This window comes from Linepithema humile, chromosome 6 (assembly GCF_040581485.1).
Source record: "Linepithema humile isolate Giens D197 chromosome 6, Lhum_UNIL_v1.0, whole genome shotgun sequence".
Taxonomy (NCBI): domain Eukaryota; kingdom Metazoa; phylum Arthropoda; class Insecta; order Hymenoptera; family Formicidae; genus Linepithema; species Linepithema humile.
In genome coordinates this window covers 19916914-19934904 of record NC_090133.1, presented here as the reverse complement: position 1 = coordinate 19934904, position 17991 = coordinate 19916914, and the positions used below count along the sequence as shown (strand labels likewise).

General features: G+C 36.8%; 1 protein-coding gene across 22 annotated transcripts in view; it reads right to left on the bottom strand.

The window, feature by feature from the left end:
* dnc (phosphodiesterase dunce) overlaps window positions 1–17991 on the bottom strand; it is a 331146-nt gene that overhangs the window by 80300 nt on the left and 232855 nt on the right. The window contains exons 1-2 of one of the 22 annotated variants that reach the window (XM_012378291.2): window positions 11765–11977; window positions 6769–7441 (exon numbers count right to left, since the gene is read on the bottom strand). The exons of 19 other annotated variants lie outside the window; for them this stretch is intronic. In XM_012378291.2, coding sequence (XP_012233714.1) covers window positions 6769–6998 — 230 coding nt within the window. In that variant the 5' untranslated portion in view covers window positions 6999–7441; window positions 11765–11977. Of the gene's footprint in view, window positions 1–6768; window positions 9351–11764; window positions 11978–17991 lie in introns of those variants that run through there. 2 more of the 22 variants (XM_067358190.1, XM_012378290.2) reach the window with 2 other exon arrangements.

Here is a 17991-nt window from a genome sequence, read left to right as displayed (position 1 = left end):
AAAAAATTCTTTCCTCTCACTTGCCAACTATCAACGTTCGAGCCCGCCGACAAATATTTTTCATTGTTTTCCTACATTTTCCCAGCGTAGCTTTTGAGGTACAAGAATTAAATTTCCACCCTACCGCTCGTGTTTAATATTAAATAATCTCGTGGTTGCTGCCTTTGGAGGATATTGAATTTTCCGTTTCTATAATGCACGAGCTTCTTTTTTAGATTTTTTTATGCTGTTCTTAAGAAAATTTTCTTTTTTTTTTTTCAACGATCCAATTTTGATGTACACGCACTTATAATTCACGCGGCATGATGATTACTTCACTCGAGAATATTACATTCAATCGAGGCGTATTGTTATCAACTGGATTTGTCACCCTGCACTTACGAGTGCAGAGATCCCGAGCGAGGCGAACTCTTCACACACTCGGCAATAGGTCATTAAGTTATCAAGCATTTAAACTTTAATGCGTCGGAGCACCGTTCACGTCACGTGCGGGCAGACGTCGAAGTGTAACACGCGCGAACCGAGAACCCTACATGCGGACTAATTGCGGATCGAACGAGCGTCTTTCACATGGAACCGTTCGCATCGTCCTGACGAACTATTACGTCTCAAGGCCGCGAAGAAACGTCGATACACTTCTCGCAGCCTTCTACTTCGCGAAGAACGACCAACCTCGTCGGTCGCGTGTCGGACGCGAACTGGCTCTGGCCATGCCGGCGTCTGTTGCTTATACCCAGTATAGCTGCGCATCATGCTTCGAAGTCTGTGGTCATTCTCGACGGACAAAATCGGTTGTCGTGAACCCATCTTTCACTTATCTAACGGCGATGGAATCTGCCCTTTTTCCGTAAGATCCTTACCTGCAGATTCTACAAACAAACCGGGGGTAAATATTTCCTTAGCGAAAATTTGATCAGACGCACAAATTGCTCCTCGCAATTTTTTTTACTTGATTTCAAATATTTTCATAGTCAATCCTCAAATTAAAATTTTATTGAAATAAAAAATATCCATTTCATATTGAATATACAGGTTTTAAATATTTGAATCTTAATTGAATAATCGATATGTCAAGAAAGATGAATGTGCAAGAAGTTAAGGATACTCGACTTTGATATTATATATAAAATCAATATACACAACACACACATTGTTCATGTTTATTTGATTAACTCTTTCTCATTGAAATACGTTTCACAATGTGGATTTCTTCATATCACGTAAATACCGAAAACTGAATTATTTAAGTAAATCAAACTTTTAATAAATGAAAAGTTTAAAAATTGCGAAATAATTATAGAAGATCAAATTTTAATCTGTATGTGTGAAAGTTAACGACAGATCCTTCATTCTATGCTTCGTACCGACGAACAACAGGGAAAACAAACATGGCAGACAATATACAATTTCATTTGTGACCGCACTATTTCGAGTAAATAAAGCGACACGTTGATGTCACTGTTGTCAGAAGAACAAAGGGATTATCAGGGTAGACAAAAGAATAATACAGCGAACTCTCAATTATCCGACATACTTAGAGGTTGAATTGCGCCATCAGTTGTAAGTATGATATTAGAAAACAGTCATATAAAAGAGTATTATAATCACTAATTTATAAGCATAGTTATTAAAAAAGTATTAACGCTACAATAATGACACAATAATCATCAATTATGTAATTATTTTAAATATAATTACTGTGACGCTACACACACAGTGTATCGTTCGATAAAATACCTTGAAATAAGTGCCGTGGAAATTTAATAATCGAAACTGATAGTCTCGATTTATATTTTATTGGTGCAAATTGAGGAATCAACTAGATTGAAGGAGCGAAGAATAACCAAGTGACGCTCGTCGCGGGAAAAATCGACGCGTCATCTAATTGTACTTCGCGAAATAGCATGATCTCTAATTAATCGTAAAATGTATTGCACAATGAGCGAAAAAAGACCTGAAGAACTATAAACACAGTATCGTAACGAGTCGATAACAATATCATTATCTTACAATTCATCATTATTCTGGACTATTTATACGTTTTAGTGCAACAAAGGAAATTGAAATGGCAATTCAATTGACGTAAAAATGATTAATTGCGGAAATTGTAAAAAAATGACAGCAACTATTAGCAAAAATGCTCTTTGAAAAATAATTCCTTTAATTAAGTTTGTATATAATTCCTTTAATTATATACAAACTGAAAGATAATTTATCAACTTTGTTTAAATCATTATATTCATTAACTTGCTCGCGCTAGACAGAAACAAATTAACGTTTTGTATCACATAATTATTAAGTTAAATTTCATAAACTCGATTAAATAAAGAACACGCGATCAGCCTTGATAATTGTGGTGATATGAACGATTAGTCATGGCCTCACAAAACATTTAAAAGTTCCCAAAATTATGACCATTCCCATATTTATCCAAGAGAAAATCATTAAAGCTTACATATACTGCAGTAATGGAATGAATGCGTCAACAAGAGAAGCCATTAACTCTTATTATTATACAATTACGTATGAAGGTACCGAATGCGCGATATTTCTGGCTGATTGGTGCCAGCTATCATATTTCTTGCGATCGCAAACAAAAAATCGACGTCTATGTAGAATTTTTAACCAATCCGCGTATCGAAATAACGATCGATGCGTATGCGAGTAAAACGTTACGACCTATAAATCGCAGTTGCATCATTGCAACTTTTACGCTTATCTTATAAACTTGACGTACATCATTTCACCGTGTCTGTATATATGTAAACTCTGCCACGCGCGCGACTTTGCAGTTTTATTAACGCTATGCTGTTTAATTTAATATGAATTTTTATAGCCCAAGTTTAACGGATATTTATAGAGGCACGCACGCGACTTTTTATCGGCCGTAACGAAATATTGTGGCGATAAAGAAGAGCGGCGGAGATGCGGCAAAAAAGCAGCTGCTATCGCTTGTGGGCGCGGATTTAATGGCGCAACAATAATCGCGCGATTCCGTTGCAAATTTCACACTTCGTCTAGACGCCGATGCTCTCCTCGCGCGTGTTTATATGACAGATCATTCAATATCTACTCTGTTAGAATTTATCGATGTTTATTGCACACACTCGGAATTTAAAATTTAATTGCCGCAACACAAACTACGTTTTATACATACATATGGCACTTTTTTTATTTACAGAGCTTTCAAACCATTCATGACTGTTTATTTGTAGGCAGTATACAGATATGTATACCACGTGCACAAATATTTCAAATTTTTTGCCAAAAAACGTTTCAAATTTTTTAGTGAAAACTTTTACTGTAGATGCGTAGTAGCACCCTTTGATGCAATCCGTTTCAAATGTGTCCCATCGTTGCGTCTCTTCTTTTTTTTTATTTTTGCAGAATACGTAAGTTATCAGAATATCTCCATTGTAGATGTTTAAAAATGCATACATAATACGTCGATAAATACTTTTTCGTTCCGTTTCGCGTGCAACCCTCGCACAATGCTGCGCTAATTAAAGTCGTTATTATGATGTAACGTAGGTACGAGGTGCAATTACGATTGCACATTTGTTCTCGAATGAGCGCACTATCGATTGTCGGATTCTGTTTACGCGCGAATGTGAACACGACAGCGCAGACGGTCAACTCGTTTACATGGAAATCTCGAATTGGCATGCACCGTTTTCGAGGTTATATATGATACGGTTAGAGAAAAAAAGGCTTTCAGGGTGATGTATTGCTGAGCGATGAACGGTGAAAGACAAGCGGATAAAAGTGCAACGGGCATCTCAATTTTCCGCGTAAACGGCGTCTTTGAGAAAGACAACGATAAAGAAATTCCCTTAAAATGGAACAAAACTGAATTTGAACTAAACTCAATACCAGAGTTCAGTTTACTTGCGTAAAACGTGGAAAGTGAACCAATGCTACTTTCGTGCGCACTCTTTCATTTCTTTAATTCACGAAAGAATTAAATGTAACTCATGTGACTGAATTATACACATTGCGTATCGATCATAATATTCCAGTATAAACAATAACAAGTAACTACTCGCAAGGGAGTTGACGCAACGGAGACTTGTAAATAATTTACGCGATTTGCACTCATGATATTCACAAGACGATATAATCTAATTGCAATATGTTGGTTGAAACCTCAAAATATTTACAATAAACATACACGTAATTCTTAAATTACTAAATTTTAAACAAAAAACATTATTCTATGGTTAACGTTTAAAATGTTTTTTTTTTTTTTTTTTAATTTTGTGCTTTCTATAAATACAAAAATATATTTAAACATCTCTTTTTTATGTTTTACTCTGTAATTAAGATTTTATGTCTTGTAAAAAGTATAATTGAGAAAAGTTAGATTAAAAATATAAAAGTTCTTAATTTTTTTATCACATTTGAGAATTTTGTTATATTTTACTTTTATCTTCAACTACAATGTAAGCTTACCTATGTAGCTTATCAAGTTTCAGTGTAAATCTTGACACAGCGAATGGACTTCTGTCAAATGACTGAAATAGAAATAAATCACTTGCGGAATTACGTTCTGAGAAAAGACAGATTTCTTCTGGTCGAAGAAATCCGCTTTCCTTTTCCGAGTTCCAGCACGTTAAGAGTCTTTTGGAGAACGTCTTTGGCGTATGAAATCAAAACATAAGAAAATGAAAAGGAATTTTATACTAAGTTCACGCCGGCGTCAATTTTCAGCCAAGCTTCCCAAGATAATATTGAGTTGTTCGAAAAGTTTATGCTGATTAAAGAAAATGTTAATATGGCGCTTCCACACGATATACCGCTGTTTAGTAATAGATATACATTTTTGTCCAACAATCTTTTCTACGTGATAAACATTTTACCTTTTAAAATATTTTAATTTAAAACCTTATCTTAGAATAAAATCCCTAAAGGAATAATAAGAGATAATGGGAAGCATAGAGAGGCACTCAGATAATGGGAAGCCGCATAATGCGTTCGCCGACGAAACGTTTCGATAAACCATCTTCAACGAGAAAAAGCGAAGCTTTTTCCATCAGGAATTCGCGACGGATAGAGGAGCAAATAGTGAACGTTTTATCAATTTGAGGAGCCATCGGGATTTAGCGGGAGCGCCGACAAAACGTCGGGAAGCGGCGGGAAAAACAGAGAGTAGGGTCGATTTGCCGATAGGGTACCTGTATCGATCTTCTCGAAGAGTGCTTGTAAAAAATAGTTTAATGTATCTCCATTCGCCAAGTTGACTCGCTCTCATCTATGAACCGTGTCGCGCCGACGACGAAGTTTTTCATTCAACGCGGAGGCTCAGGCTGAAGTGCCATTTGCCAGCGGTGCGAAATCGCATGTAGGCGTTCGTTAACGAGCATCAACCTGCATTAAGTCGCACGTTCGACGTTTTCCACGTGCGCCGTTTTCCCGCGCGCGTTCGTATACACAGCGTATATTACAACGTCGCGACGATGGAATTGTACAACCGAATCAGCTTACACGTCGCTCGACCGTCACGAGAGAAAACGAAGTTTCGCTCTCTGACAAAATCAAACTCCGCGAAATGTGAACGCGCGAATGATCGTTTCGACGGATGCAACTTTTTGCGAACAGTAAAACGGAGTTTGGATTATCGAGCTGCTGCTTAAAAGTCCGGTATTGATCCCAAAAAAGTTAGCGTGCTCGCGCGGTTGTTAAGGGTGTTTATCATCTACATACCCTTCAGGGTCGTCGGATTTGTGTCAAGAACTTCTCCGCGTGCGCCTGCAGTTACGATATCCAAATGCGAGAGCGTCGTAAAACAGACAATTGACGTACTTACGGCGCCATTTATGACGCCGCGAATACAATATTATGCAAATAATCAAGCGGATATAAAGCGTCGCGTTCATAATCCGGTTTTTGCATCGATCCGATGCTCCTGAAGCCGTAATCCAAAAAATATTGCGCACGATCGAGAGTATGCAAATATAACGACTGCCCGTATTTCGCAAATCTGCGCGATAAAAAAAATACGCGCGCAGCGTTTTTTATATATATAAATTTCGCGATTAAGTTTTTTACATCTTAAAATTTATATATCATAAAATATATAAAGTCTTATTGTCACAAAATTATATTTCGTTCTTGACCGCAGGTGCACTGTTAAATATGCGAATTGTATGAAACGTTTATCGATAGACAGATAAGTATTATTACTTAGATAAGAATTACAAATACGCTGACCCTGAGTGCGATCGGAACACGACGATAAGAAAATTCACACGAAAACGCGTGACGTCCAATTTAATCGCAATGGACGCCAATATTGATGCATTATTTCACCATCCCGTCTTGCTCCATTGGATAGCGGGTAGTAATTGATTTTCGTCGCGCCTAGTCGGTAAGCGGCCGCACGAGAGTACATCGATTACATTAGTATTAGGGTAAAAAGGGATCGGATTTAATAAACTTCAATGGATATGATCTTAAAGTGGTATTAAGCGACTATGGCTTATCCCGAGCTCACTTCATAATGCATAAGAGCAACTGCTAAGAGAGAAATATATGCATCCTGCCATTATACGTTTCTTCCATCGACCGCAATATTTTTCATCGAATTACTCGAAAATTATTCAGCAATATTCGTGATCTCAAATTTCCTTTTTTTTTTTTACGTTGTAATTATTCATAATTCAACTTTAAGATCCATTCGATTAATTGTCCTCAGCGACGATCGATTCTTGTTACATTTGACTTTTCCTAATTGACAACAGTTGATTCGCGACACTGCATGTCACTCACCTCTTGCGATCAATATAATAACGGCGCGAGTGCCGGCGACGACGGTGTCGTTTCCGCTCGATGATGGTGGATGGTCCGATCGTCGCCGTTTCCCTGGAGTTCCGCCTGGAGTCCGCACGGTCTCGATCGTACAAGGACTCCCTCTGGGAGTCGCGTCTGCTTTCGGTTCCGATCTCCGATCGACCCCGCGATCTAGTTATCGTCCAAATGAAGAACGACACTGCGATCATCTTCGCGCGTTTCTCTCACTCCCGTGCGCTTACGGTCTCTCATCGAGGCGCGATATATATATTTACGGATCGATATCTCTCCGAATCGCTCTCGCGACAACGATGACGTGAAACGATCGCGCACCTTCCGGCGATCCTACGAGACACACGTTCCACTTCCTCATTCTCTTACGCGTGAACCTCATCCTGTGGCACGAAGCCATGACGATTTCATTCGACTGTATCGCAACAGATGACAGAATAAAGTTATCCTCTCCGCAATCTGTACGTTACTGAAACTTCCCGTCCATGAGATGCATCAAACTCGTACCGATGGAGTTTTCCGAATGCATCACGTATGTGCCGTCCATCTTAAATGAACTTACAGATTTCCTTGGGGATTTCGGGGTCTCCTTTAAGAACTTCTCGATACTTGGAAATCGTAGAACACAACGACTCGAGAACTAAAAATAGTTTGCGCTTTCTACTTTTTTTCTCATGTTCAAACTTGTTTATTATTTCTGTTTATACGGTATCGATAATTGAAATATGAAATCATATGTTCAAAGCAATTCTAATAAAACAACTACGGAAAATCTGTATTTGTTTCATTCCAGCGTAATATATATATGCAAAAATGATGGTAAATGCAAAAAAAAATGCAAAAGAACATAAAAGCTATCTCGATATTAGTTGATGGACAGGTATAATTAGAATTCACTCAATTAAGACAGAGATTGTCAACGTGAGCCAAGTATTTAAAATCACGGTCGAGTTTTAATTAGCCGCTCGAACAACGGCTTTCAAAGAGTCATGATAAACATGTTAAAACAAAGAGATAAATATAATAAAAACCGGCTCATCAGTCTTTTCCTGTATCTTGCAATTTTCTCTTGGCGTTGGAAAATTAATATTTATTTTCTCTACGTTAAATAAATTTTGTTTAAATAGTATTTGTGCCAAGTTTAAGCTCGTGCATTTACTTGAAAACGTAGTTTGTGAGCATAAATTTAAATTAAAAATATAGTAAAAAAATCATACACGTGTAAATATATTACTGGATAAAATATTAACAATTTTTCTATTGCGAATCACAACGACTGAGAAATATTTGATCTACATTCTCCAATAATAACTTTGTCAGAGTTATTTTCTATATTATAAATCAGAATGAAAATGCTGCTTTGAAACGTGTTATGTGTCCAACCAAGATGAAAACCGCGCACGACAAGAAATAGGCCACGCCGGTGAGCTTTACAATCCACGAGAAACTATCACATGTGAATGTTGAACAAAGCTGACAACGCAATAATCCGATGTCATTTAAATTGATCCGCGTGCTACTTGTTATAAGAGTCAGCCAATATCATCCAGAAACAATATTTATTGTTCGAAAGCTGTCCACAGCGATGTGACAAGCTGCGGACGGAAATCCGTGCGTAGGATGACGTGCGAGAGTGATCATCTTTGAAAAATCGCGAAGACGTGGATGCCACGTGAATAATCGCGCTGAAGCGTCACCGATTGAACGTGACAAGGTAATCTTTTATATTTTTATGTAGAACATTCGGCGACGTAAATACTTACGATGCAAATAAGAGTCAATAGAGGAGAAGAAACTCTTGATTCTGTGATTAAAAATAATCTGTTTTTTTGGTAGAAAGTATTTCTCCAAATGATAAGCACGGAATAGTCAATACATGTGCCCACGTTGTATTGGCGAACACAATAGAAATGTCGTCGTTCGTGACATTTCTTTTGTGCTATTATTGTGCTAACGAAACACGTACGAATAAGAGCACAGCGTCGGCAAGGTAAAATCGCGATAAAAAGAAGCAAAATTAAATGTCCAACCTTGAAACTGTATTTATCTTTTTACGCCAATATAACGAAATTTCAAATATCAAAACGTGTATATGGGACAATTTATTAGCACGGTTAATTAGAATACTTGGCAAGCTGAAATTTATGAAAATATAATTCGTGCTGGTTAAAATTATGTCATTTAAATCCGTCTCACTTTACGTCTTCGCACATAACACAAAACTTGTCGGTTCATGTTAAATAATTTTCATCGTAAATTAATAATTAAATCTCCCAGTGCAAATTTACCGCACGAACGACGTATATTTCTCTTGCGCCATAAACGTAAACGAATCTCTTGTCGTTTTCCGTCCTCAATTCTTAGCATTTAAATTTATAATGCCCAACGTGCTCGAAGGTTTAATGGTTCGTTAATAGATTGTTTTATCGTCTGTGAGATACGGAGCGACGTTATATGTTTTCTTTTGATAAACTCTATATTCTTAATGACGCGCGGAACTTCTTTCACGACAAACGCAAGATATTGAATATATAATTGGAATGTACGTGGTGTAATTTTCTATTGTAATAAATCTCTGTCAGATATACTGGCGTTAATAATTTTGAACGATACACTCGTTTCGTCACGCGACAGTAATTGTTATTCATTGTCACTCCTACATAATCCAAATATCATTAATAAACATAAGCGTGGCATTATTTATATTCAAATTTGCAAAGAAAACGATTTCCGCGATGTCAGTTATGAAGACACATTGCGACGAAATTAAAAGTAAGGAAAGTTAAATGTAACACGATGCCTTTGTAATGACGATGGCTTTGATGTTTAACAGAAAGTCGGCTAAAAGCAAAGTAATTAACCTCGGCTGGTAGCGATTCTTTGTTTAACTGCGACCGACCATGACTCGTGCCGTAGACAGATGACGTCATTGCTCAAGTATACAGTGCTCAAGCAAAGCTAAGCGCATTTTAAGTGCCAAAAGAGAAGCAATAGTGAAATTAATATCAATATTGGATATGTTTTATCCAATTTTGTCACAATACACTGAAACATTTTTAATAACGCGATCTATAAATTTCTGTTCTTGAATTTATATCATTAATATATGTTCTTCGTCGAGAAAGAAATAATGGCAACCGAGACAAACCCGAGATCAGGAGATTAAAGCAAGTTTTCTGAGCAAGGAGCTGCGATGGAACCGCGAGCCTTTGTTTCTGCGGATCTCGGCGCAAGCATATTCAGAGTCGTACTGAAATCGGTACAATGAAACAAAAACGTATGCCTGGCTGGAAAATATCAAGTTGCGGGCTATGCCGGGGAAGTCGATAAAATCCATTAGGAAAATTGCATCTCTCGACTGCGACTCAACAAGTACTTCGACCGATCGCGGAACGATTACCCGTCTCGAAACGTTGCACGGCGAAAAAATTATATCCGTGAAATTTTTCATGTATTGCATGAACAATTGCGATGCACGATACACACGTGACAATAGCACGAAGATTGTACTGAGCAGATATTTCCGGACGCGAAAGAAAAAATTCATGGAAACATGTTCGCACGAATGATTTTGCGTTGACTTGAAACAAATCGATATATAACATCGCAAAAATCGTCATTATTAAAATAAACATTAAATGAATTAAATAAGAAAATAAGATCCGCACAAAGAGAAAAATACTCGCACTCTCACTTCCCCCGAGATTACAGTCTTTCTCACATATTCGGCGTTGATTTCTATGCGTCACCGACCGTCAATGAAATAAGCACTTGGATAACAACGCTGAATCTTCAATGTACTTAATGATCCGTTGATAAAACGATGTAATAGCACCCGAGAGGCATGCCGGACTTCTTTGCACGCCCCGACAAATTAGCGTTATAAGCGATAACGAAACAATAGTGTAATAAAAAAAAAAAACGTTTAATTATTATGATAAGCATATCATAATTGATATGCAAAATGATAAAAGACATTTCTAATAAATTTTAATCAGATTAACACATTATTCAATAGCTGCGCAATAATCGATGCTGATTTTAATTTATTTTTATCCATACAGATCTTAGTTAATTTTAATTATACATAGCTAGCTTCTGTTGACATTTTTTTCCGATTTCTAGAAAATGTGCCAAGTTTGATCGTCATTTACATATGAGTGATGATTTGTTGTTGAGATATAAGCAAAAGTGAATTAATGAGACAGCGCAAGGCTTTGCTATTTGAGTGACTCGCAACTTTATACGTAGAAAGTATCGCGCAGAAAACGTAGTCTCGAGAAATTGGAGACGGCAAAACTGGAAACCTTGTTACCGATGCTATAGCTATGCTTAAATTATTTACGCGGTTGCATGCATATATATACACGATGCGACATAGGAAATGAAGTCGATCTCGCCGTGAAAATGATACGCCCTGATAAAAATGGAGCGTACACGTTTTATTGCTGCGTGATTTCAAGGAAAATATTCGTGTGTCACAATTGACTATGTAAATATTTTCGAAAGGAGTTTTTTACGTTTTGCAATCTTGTGAATGTAAAGTTTTTTTCAATAAAATAACAACGTTTTCCTCTTTTTAGATTTTTAAATGCATTTTTAAATTTTTCTACTAAATTAAATTATTATTTCATCAAATTGTTTTTTGGTGGATATAATACCGTTTTTATTTTAAGTAAAAAAAAATCTCCACTACACAATCGACAAAACAATCGTGTGTTTATCGAGAGAATACATTATTCACATCGATGTTTCGATAAATTAATGTTAAATTCTGATAGCACGCACATAAAAAAATTGAATAATTGCCGAACAAAATTATAAAAACGCGCAACAGTTTATTTCACAACATAGTCCTGAAAATAATCAATGATCGCGTACCGTTGCGTACTATAATGCTAATGGGGAATGGGAATTGAAAATTGCATTCGTGGAAACCAGTTTTTGTCCTTGACGGAGCTACCTGAATCCCAACGAGACGCGAGTAGCTTAACGAACGGCTGATTGATAGAAGCACAGCGGACATAATTAACCGGCGTGACCGATCAATTAGCGTACAATCGTCGTGCGATTCAAGCTGGACGCGCGGATCGAGCGGAAAAACGGCGAGACGCGTATCGTTAACACATAATTAGAGTATAACTTCGGACACACCGCCGCACGTCCACATGAGTCAACGCCAACTAAAGTTGGCTGAGCGCGCTTCGTGGTCACGCGACGAACGCACCGGCGCGCGCGACTCGCAACGCGACGCCGCGCCGCGCCGCGCGCGCATTCTCGACAGCAGCACCGTCATGCACTTCGTATTGCATATACAAGTACGAGAAAAAGCCACGGCGAGTAAATTAATGCCTCGCTGGCGTATTTATCCCTACTTCTCGCTCATCGTCATGACGCGACCACGTGTCGCGTCGTTGAGAAAATGATAGCAAGTGTACTAGGCGCGCGTGTAAACGGCGCTTTCGCATCTTGGCATCGATCAGTTTACGCTTGATCGCATAATGACACGGCTACGGTTTCCTGACACAACGAGTCTCGATAGACAGGTCAACATCGACAAGGTCGATGCGGCGGAACGGCGCTGACAACTGTGGCATTAATGGTGAGCTTTGATTACTCTGGCTGAAGGTGAAATCAAACACTTCAAAAATTTCTAATTGTTTACGTTCCAATTAATCAAGCAGAATAATTCAAATAATTCTGGTAAAAGCCTAAACATAATAAAATATGTAATACGCTAAGTTAATAATTTTCGTGTTAATTAATTGGAGCAATCTATGATGTCAGTATCTTGCTTTTTAGCTGCTTTAATCGTCGCTTTCAATGCCAAAGCACATTTGAGAACAGATCTCACTTTACAGCGACGAAGTTCGGAATCGCTCCGAGACGGTCATTGTAACAGCCGCGTTGCAATTCAAATACATAATTCCACTTTGTTGTTCGACAGAAGTCCTCTTATCTAGATAGGTCATAGGTCTAACTGGTATAGAAACGCAGCGTCCTTTCTAACAATAACTGATTGAAAACTATCTTTAGCGTTGCACACAAAAAAGAATCTGTATCGTTGTTCACACTGATTGCGAGTACGCGGTACATTTTGCACAACGGCGGAGTGTCATCGAAACCTTCATTTTTCCCGACTTAGATTTTTCAAAAGCGACTAATTCATCACTCGTGACGCGCAAAATCTCTTCGTTACGTCCGTGCCACAGCACCTCGCGAAAATAATTTGCCGAAATCGTAAAAACTGTGCTGTCACTAAGCTGCCTTAAAACCGTCTTCAACAAAATTGCTTTTTTATGGCGCTGTCAAAATCAAGCAATCCCCTCGATTCAATTACGTCACGTTTGTAGGGTGACGCGAGCGACCGGCACGAGTTGCGTGAAGTGGAGCGGCGGCCTGCTCGAGCGAAACTGTCGGACGTCAGTTTGTTATCGGTCGGAACAACGAGGATCGATTGTTATGATGTTTATGATAACTCTTTCGAGAGTGTGTTAAACGCTAGAGTTTACTACAAGCGTAGCGTGGGCGTATGGCGTCCAGATTTGCAATCTACAATCGCCCCTTTCGACACGCCCGATTACGGCGGCGACGCTGCGGCTGACCAGTGATGGTCACTTTCACTTGGAGGGTTACTTAGAGAGAAGATGGAATCGCAAATTGCCGCGATAAGCGAAACAGCGTGAGACGCATTATGTATTGTGGATACGTCAGAGATTTTTTCTTTAGGGCCAGAAGATAAATAGAATGGCCACTTAATTGGAAAAAGATAAAAGGATCAATTAAATGAAAGAAAACACACAAGATGTGATTGATCTCTTAAAAGCCAAACTCCATGAAATAAAAAGTACGGAAAATTGTTAATACTCGTATTAATTAAATACTCTAATACTAAAATTAGGAAACTTACAAAAAGTGGAGTTTTCAGTTTGGCGTTTTGAAGTTTCATATGTCGATATTATTTTTTGCCTCTGCGGGATTCTTTTTAAATTTTTGTAGAGAAAATTTAATTAAGTTCTATTCTCTAATGTTTGCAGCATTAAATATCTTGACAATGAAGCTTTAAATTAAATTCCTCTGTACAAGTCTCAAACTCAAAGTCTGTAAACCTCAAATTTTTACTTAAAAAGTAAAATGTATTTAGAAATAGTTTACGCATCTCGAGAAAAATTATTATTGTTTCGTTACTTCGACATCAATTTTGTAAAATTGAACTAGTTAATTAGTTCGTTCATTTCCCATACGTCAAAGTTGTAGGCGGAGTAGCGTGCAGAAATAGTTGCGCGTATGACACGTATTGAGTAATACAGAAATTGCATACTTGTTACGTTTGCAGATCGTGCAATGTGTTAAACATGTTTGAACTGTTAAAGAAGAACTTGGAAATAGCGTCGCAGCGAGATTAATGAGAATCCATAAAATGCAACGTCCGCAAAATTTATCACGTACTGAACATTTGTGGCTGCGCCAAATATATCTCGATGAGTAAACGTATCTAGGACGATTTTAGAGCATTTTCGCGCAACACGTGGATTTGGCACGGCATATCGCGCGTAGCGCGGAGTAGCGCGCGTCGTTTACACTTTCAGTGGTGTTGATTTGACACCGGTTTAATGCCACTCAAATTATTGTTTTTGTCGTACAAAACGACAAAATCAACATATATAAATATATATATATGTGTACCAAAATAATGCGTTAGAAATAATCTGCTTCTCTAGAAATCTCGGTTTGAAACAATGCCATTAGTATATTTGTAGTACCATGCAGTACCATATAGGCACAAATATACTAATCACACAAAAGATCACTGAGCAAACGCCTGTTCTCCGCTTGTTCAACAAATCGACCGCAGACGTGAAAATAAACGTGAAATAACGTTCGTAATAGCGGACGGCCAGATACCGCAAATTGAGCGTTCAGTTTTACGTAACGATCTGCTATTCTACTTAGAAGACCCGCTAAATTCCTTGACGATGTCCGTAGAAGATGGCCGCCTAGGACTCTAATTCGATTAGAATATCGTCGAGGGTGACAGAGCAAATAGCTGAGGGATCTTCACACCTTAACGTGTAAACGTTTTCATATCACAGGTTTTCTCGCGTGCGAGTCAATTCCTGCGTCGTGTCCCCTTGTACTATATATGCGATATCTCGTGTTGCTACGTGTTACCGGCATAGGTGTGTGCGCGTACACGAATACGATCCGACGCGTTGTGTGTATGTACAAATCAGATTTGATCGCGCTCGACGATAGTTTGGCAAACATTCGCGCACTCACCGCCGACGCACGAACTTTTATTACCTCCGAAGTGGACGCGGGCGCGGGAGCATCGTACGATATTGAGATTTTACCGTGACCCTCGCGCTAGAACCATATTTTTCTTGCAAATCTCCCATTGTCCGATATTGCGTTTAATAATTCCTGAAGTAAATAGAAATAATCAATGCTTTTCCTATAGTTTATATGTTATATGATATATAAATATCGATAGAGTGATTATCGCTTCTTCATCACTTTTTACTTTCCCGAAACAATTGCGATATTCAATGACAGCGACAGATTTTTATAAAAATTTAAAAAATTTAAATTTAATAGGTTTTTATGAAAAAGAAAAAATTAAATTTATGGATTTTTATATAACTCGCCACAAAAATCTGCATAGCTCACATATATTGAATGTATGTACCTATATATAACGTTAGATTTGTTTAAACAGGTATAAAAGCAGGCAGAATTGGAATGAATCCAGGATAATAAAATTGTAATTTCCTCCGACAGCACGTAGTAGCTGTTACTATTAGTATAAACTTAAGTGCTGATATCCTGTTATGCAGAAATGCAACAATGTTTGTATATATGCATAAAATGGAAACAACGCATATATATCGATGAACCGCAGAATACTTCTTCTCGTGTAATGCATATAACTTACGTAAACTCGAGATACACAACCTTGCAACATGATTGACCAAATTTGCAACAACATCACTTGGACTTACCTGTAACAGAAAAAGGAATGAAATTGTTAGTAAACTATGCTTATTTATTTTAATATAACGTATATTTAATGTTTTGTCTTTGCATATTTCAACGTATATCATAGTCATCCAAAATTTATAAATTGTACAAAAAAATACATTTTCTAAAAAATATATATTTTAATTACAAAATTAATTGGAAAATTATGATTAAAAAGATTTAAATTATTAAAAAAAAATCAATTTTAGAAAGAGTGTATATTATGTACGAATATATTGTAATTCTTTAATTGTCATATCAAATTGATTATCTTCTCTAAAATAATTTCGATACTTCTTAAAATTATAATTTCTTAGCATATATATATTGACTTATAAGATTATTATAACATTTATCAACCATAAATTAATATTGCATACAAAATGCTATCAAATAACAAAGTTCTGCGATGGTTATGCCTATCTAATAAGCTTTACATTAAGAATTATTATCGGATTATCATTTCCATATAGATGGATGAACTTAAGATGGAGCGTCGAAAATCATTCCAAGTAGGTCAATAGCCGTTTTACGTCACACGACACGTGCGTAAAAATACGCATCACATTAAAGTATACGATGCAAAATTAGAGCGAGTGCTAAGCTTTCCATAATACATAATCACAAATTATAAATTAGTAATTATCTATTTTGTTAATAATTTTTTCTAACTTTTCTATAAGTAATTATCTTTTAATATCGTAGCTTAAAGAATCCTAATTTTTAATATTACAATTTACATTTTAAAAATTTATAAGGGAAAAATTTTAATTTTCTTCATCTAATTTCTACAATTCCGCTCTTTTTAAATATGTTGTGTATATTCCTCAAAAAAATTGTGAAAGAGATAAATGTTCTTTTTTGCTTGTTGGAGCAGAGCACGTATAAAATGATATGGCTTAATAGGTACGTAACAAGCTGTATAAAATAAATCAAGCAGCGCTGAAAAAGATCCAGTTGAATATTCAACAATTCTCTCTAGAGGTTTGTCATCATAAATTCCGTATGATCGTTATTTAAAAAGAGCCAATATAACCAAATAATAATAAATTTATAGGCATTAATGGCTAAAATAAAAATCATTTTTGTAATATTATTCTAACAAAACTATAAATGTTTTCCGAATAAAAACCGTAAAAAATTTTTTATTCTATACAGCACGAAACGAATAACATAATTATTTTTGATAAAAAATATGCAGAACAGAATTCTTTTCGAAATTCTTATTTGAAAAATAATTAATATAAAAAACATAAATAAAATATTTAACTGATATATTAATTAATTACATTCATTTAACTGCAGATAAATTAATATCGAAAGATTGAATGCCTCTCGTTCTCTTTGGACGCATTTCAGTCTTTCCGATAAAATTATACGGCAGAAACAGTGACTATCGATAAAGAAGGTTGCCAGCAGCCGGATACTGATCGACCAGTTTCACTTGCCTAGTCACGTACGTGCCTGTTCTACTGCAAGCCGTCTGGCGGCGACTGAATGATCGCCTTGCATCACTTCAAAAAATTAAATATCTAATCCACGCGATAGCGCTTTCTTTCAGCATGAAAGAGAAAATCTTTTCTAAAGTATGATTAATGTAAATTATATATTAATAATTATTAGTATATGTAAATTATTACAACAGCAGCAAATTGTCAGATAAAAAAAATATTGCAGGTAAATTTTAATCAGATATGAAGATATAGAATTATATACGTAATTGTACGTAATTTCAAATGCGAATTTTCAACGCATACAATTGCAGATCGGCTATACGAGAAGTCTTAAGCTCATAAATGCTTACGGCGCGGTTGTAGAAAGGAAATTCTTAATCTTGGCGAGCAGCACGAACGAACGGAGGAGAAAAAGGAAATCGATGAAAGTCCTCGTGCGGAGAAACCGCCCTTCAACTAAACAATGGACCAGCGCCAACTTCGACTACATGAAATGCCGAGGATGAGGCTGTCTTGAGAATTCTTTGGAGATGTGTCCAGAGAGGAAGAAAACTAGTTCGCTGAGTAAAACGGCAAGTCTGGATTTAATCACCAATCGTCGCATCATCGACTGCAGTAACTGCTACCGTGTTCTTTACAAATTAGTTCTTTAGGTTATTGGTTCGATGTGCGTACACGAGTGTCCATTAATTGGACGATTTTTATACAGAATGCT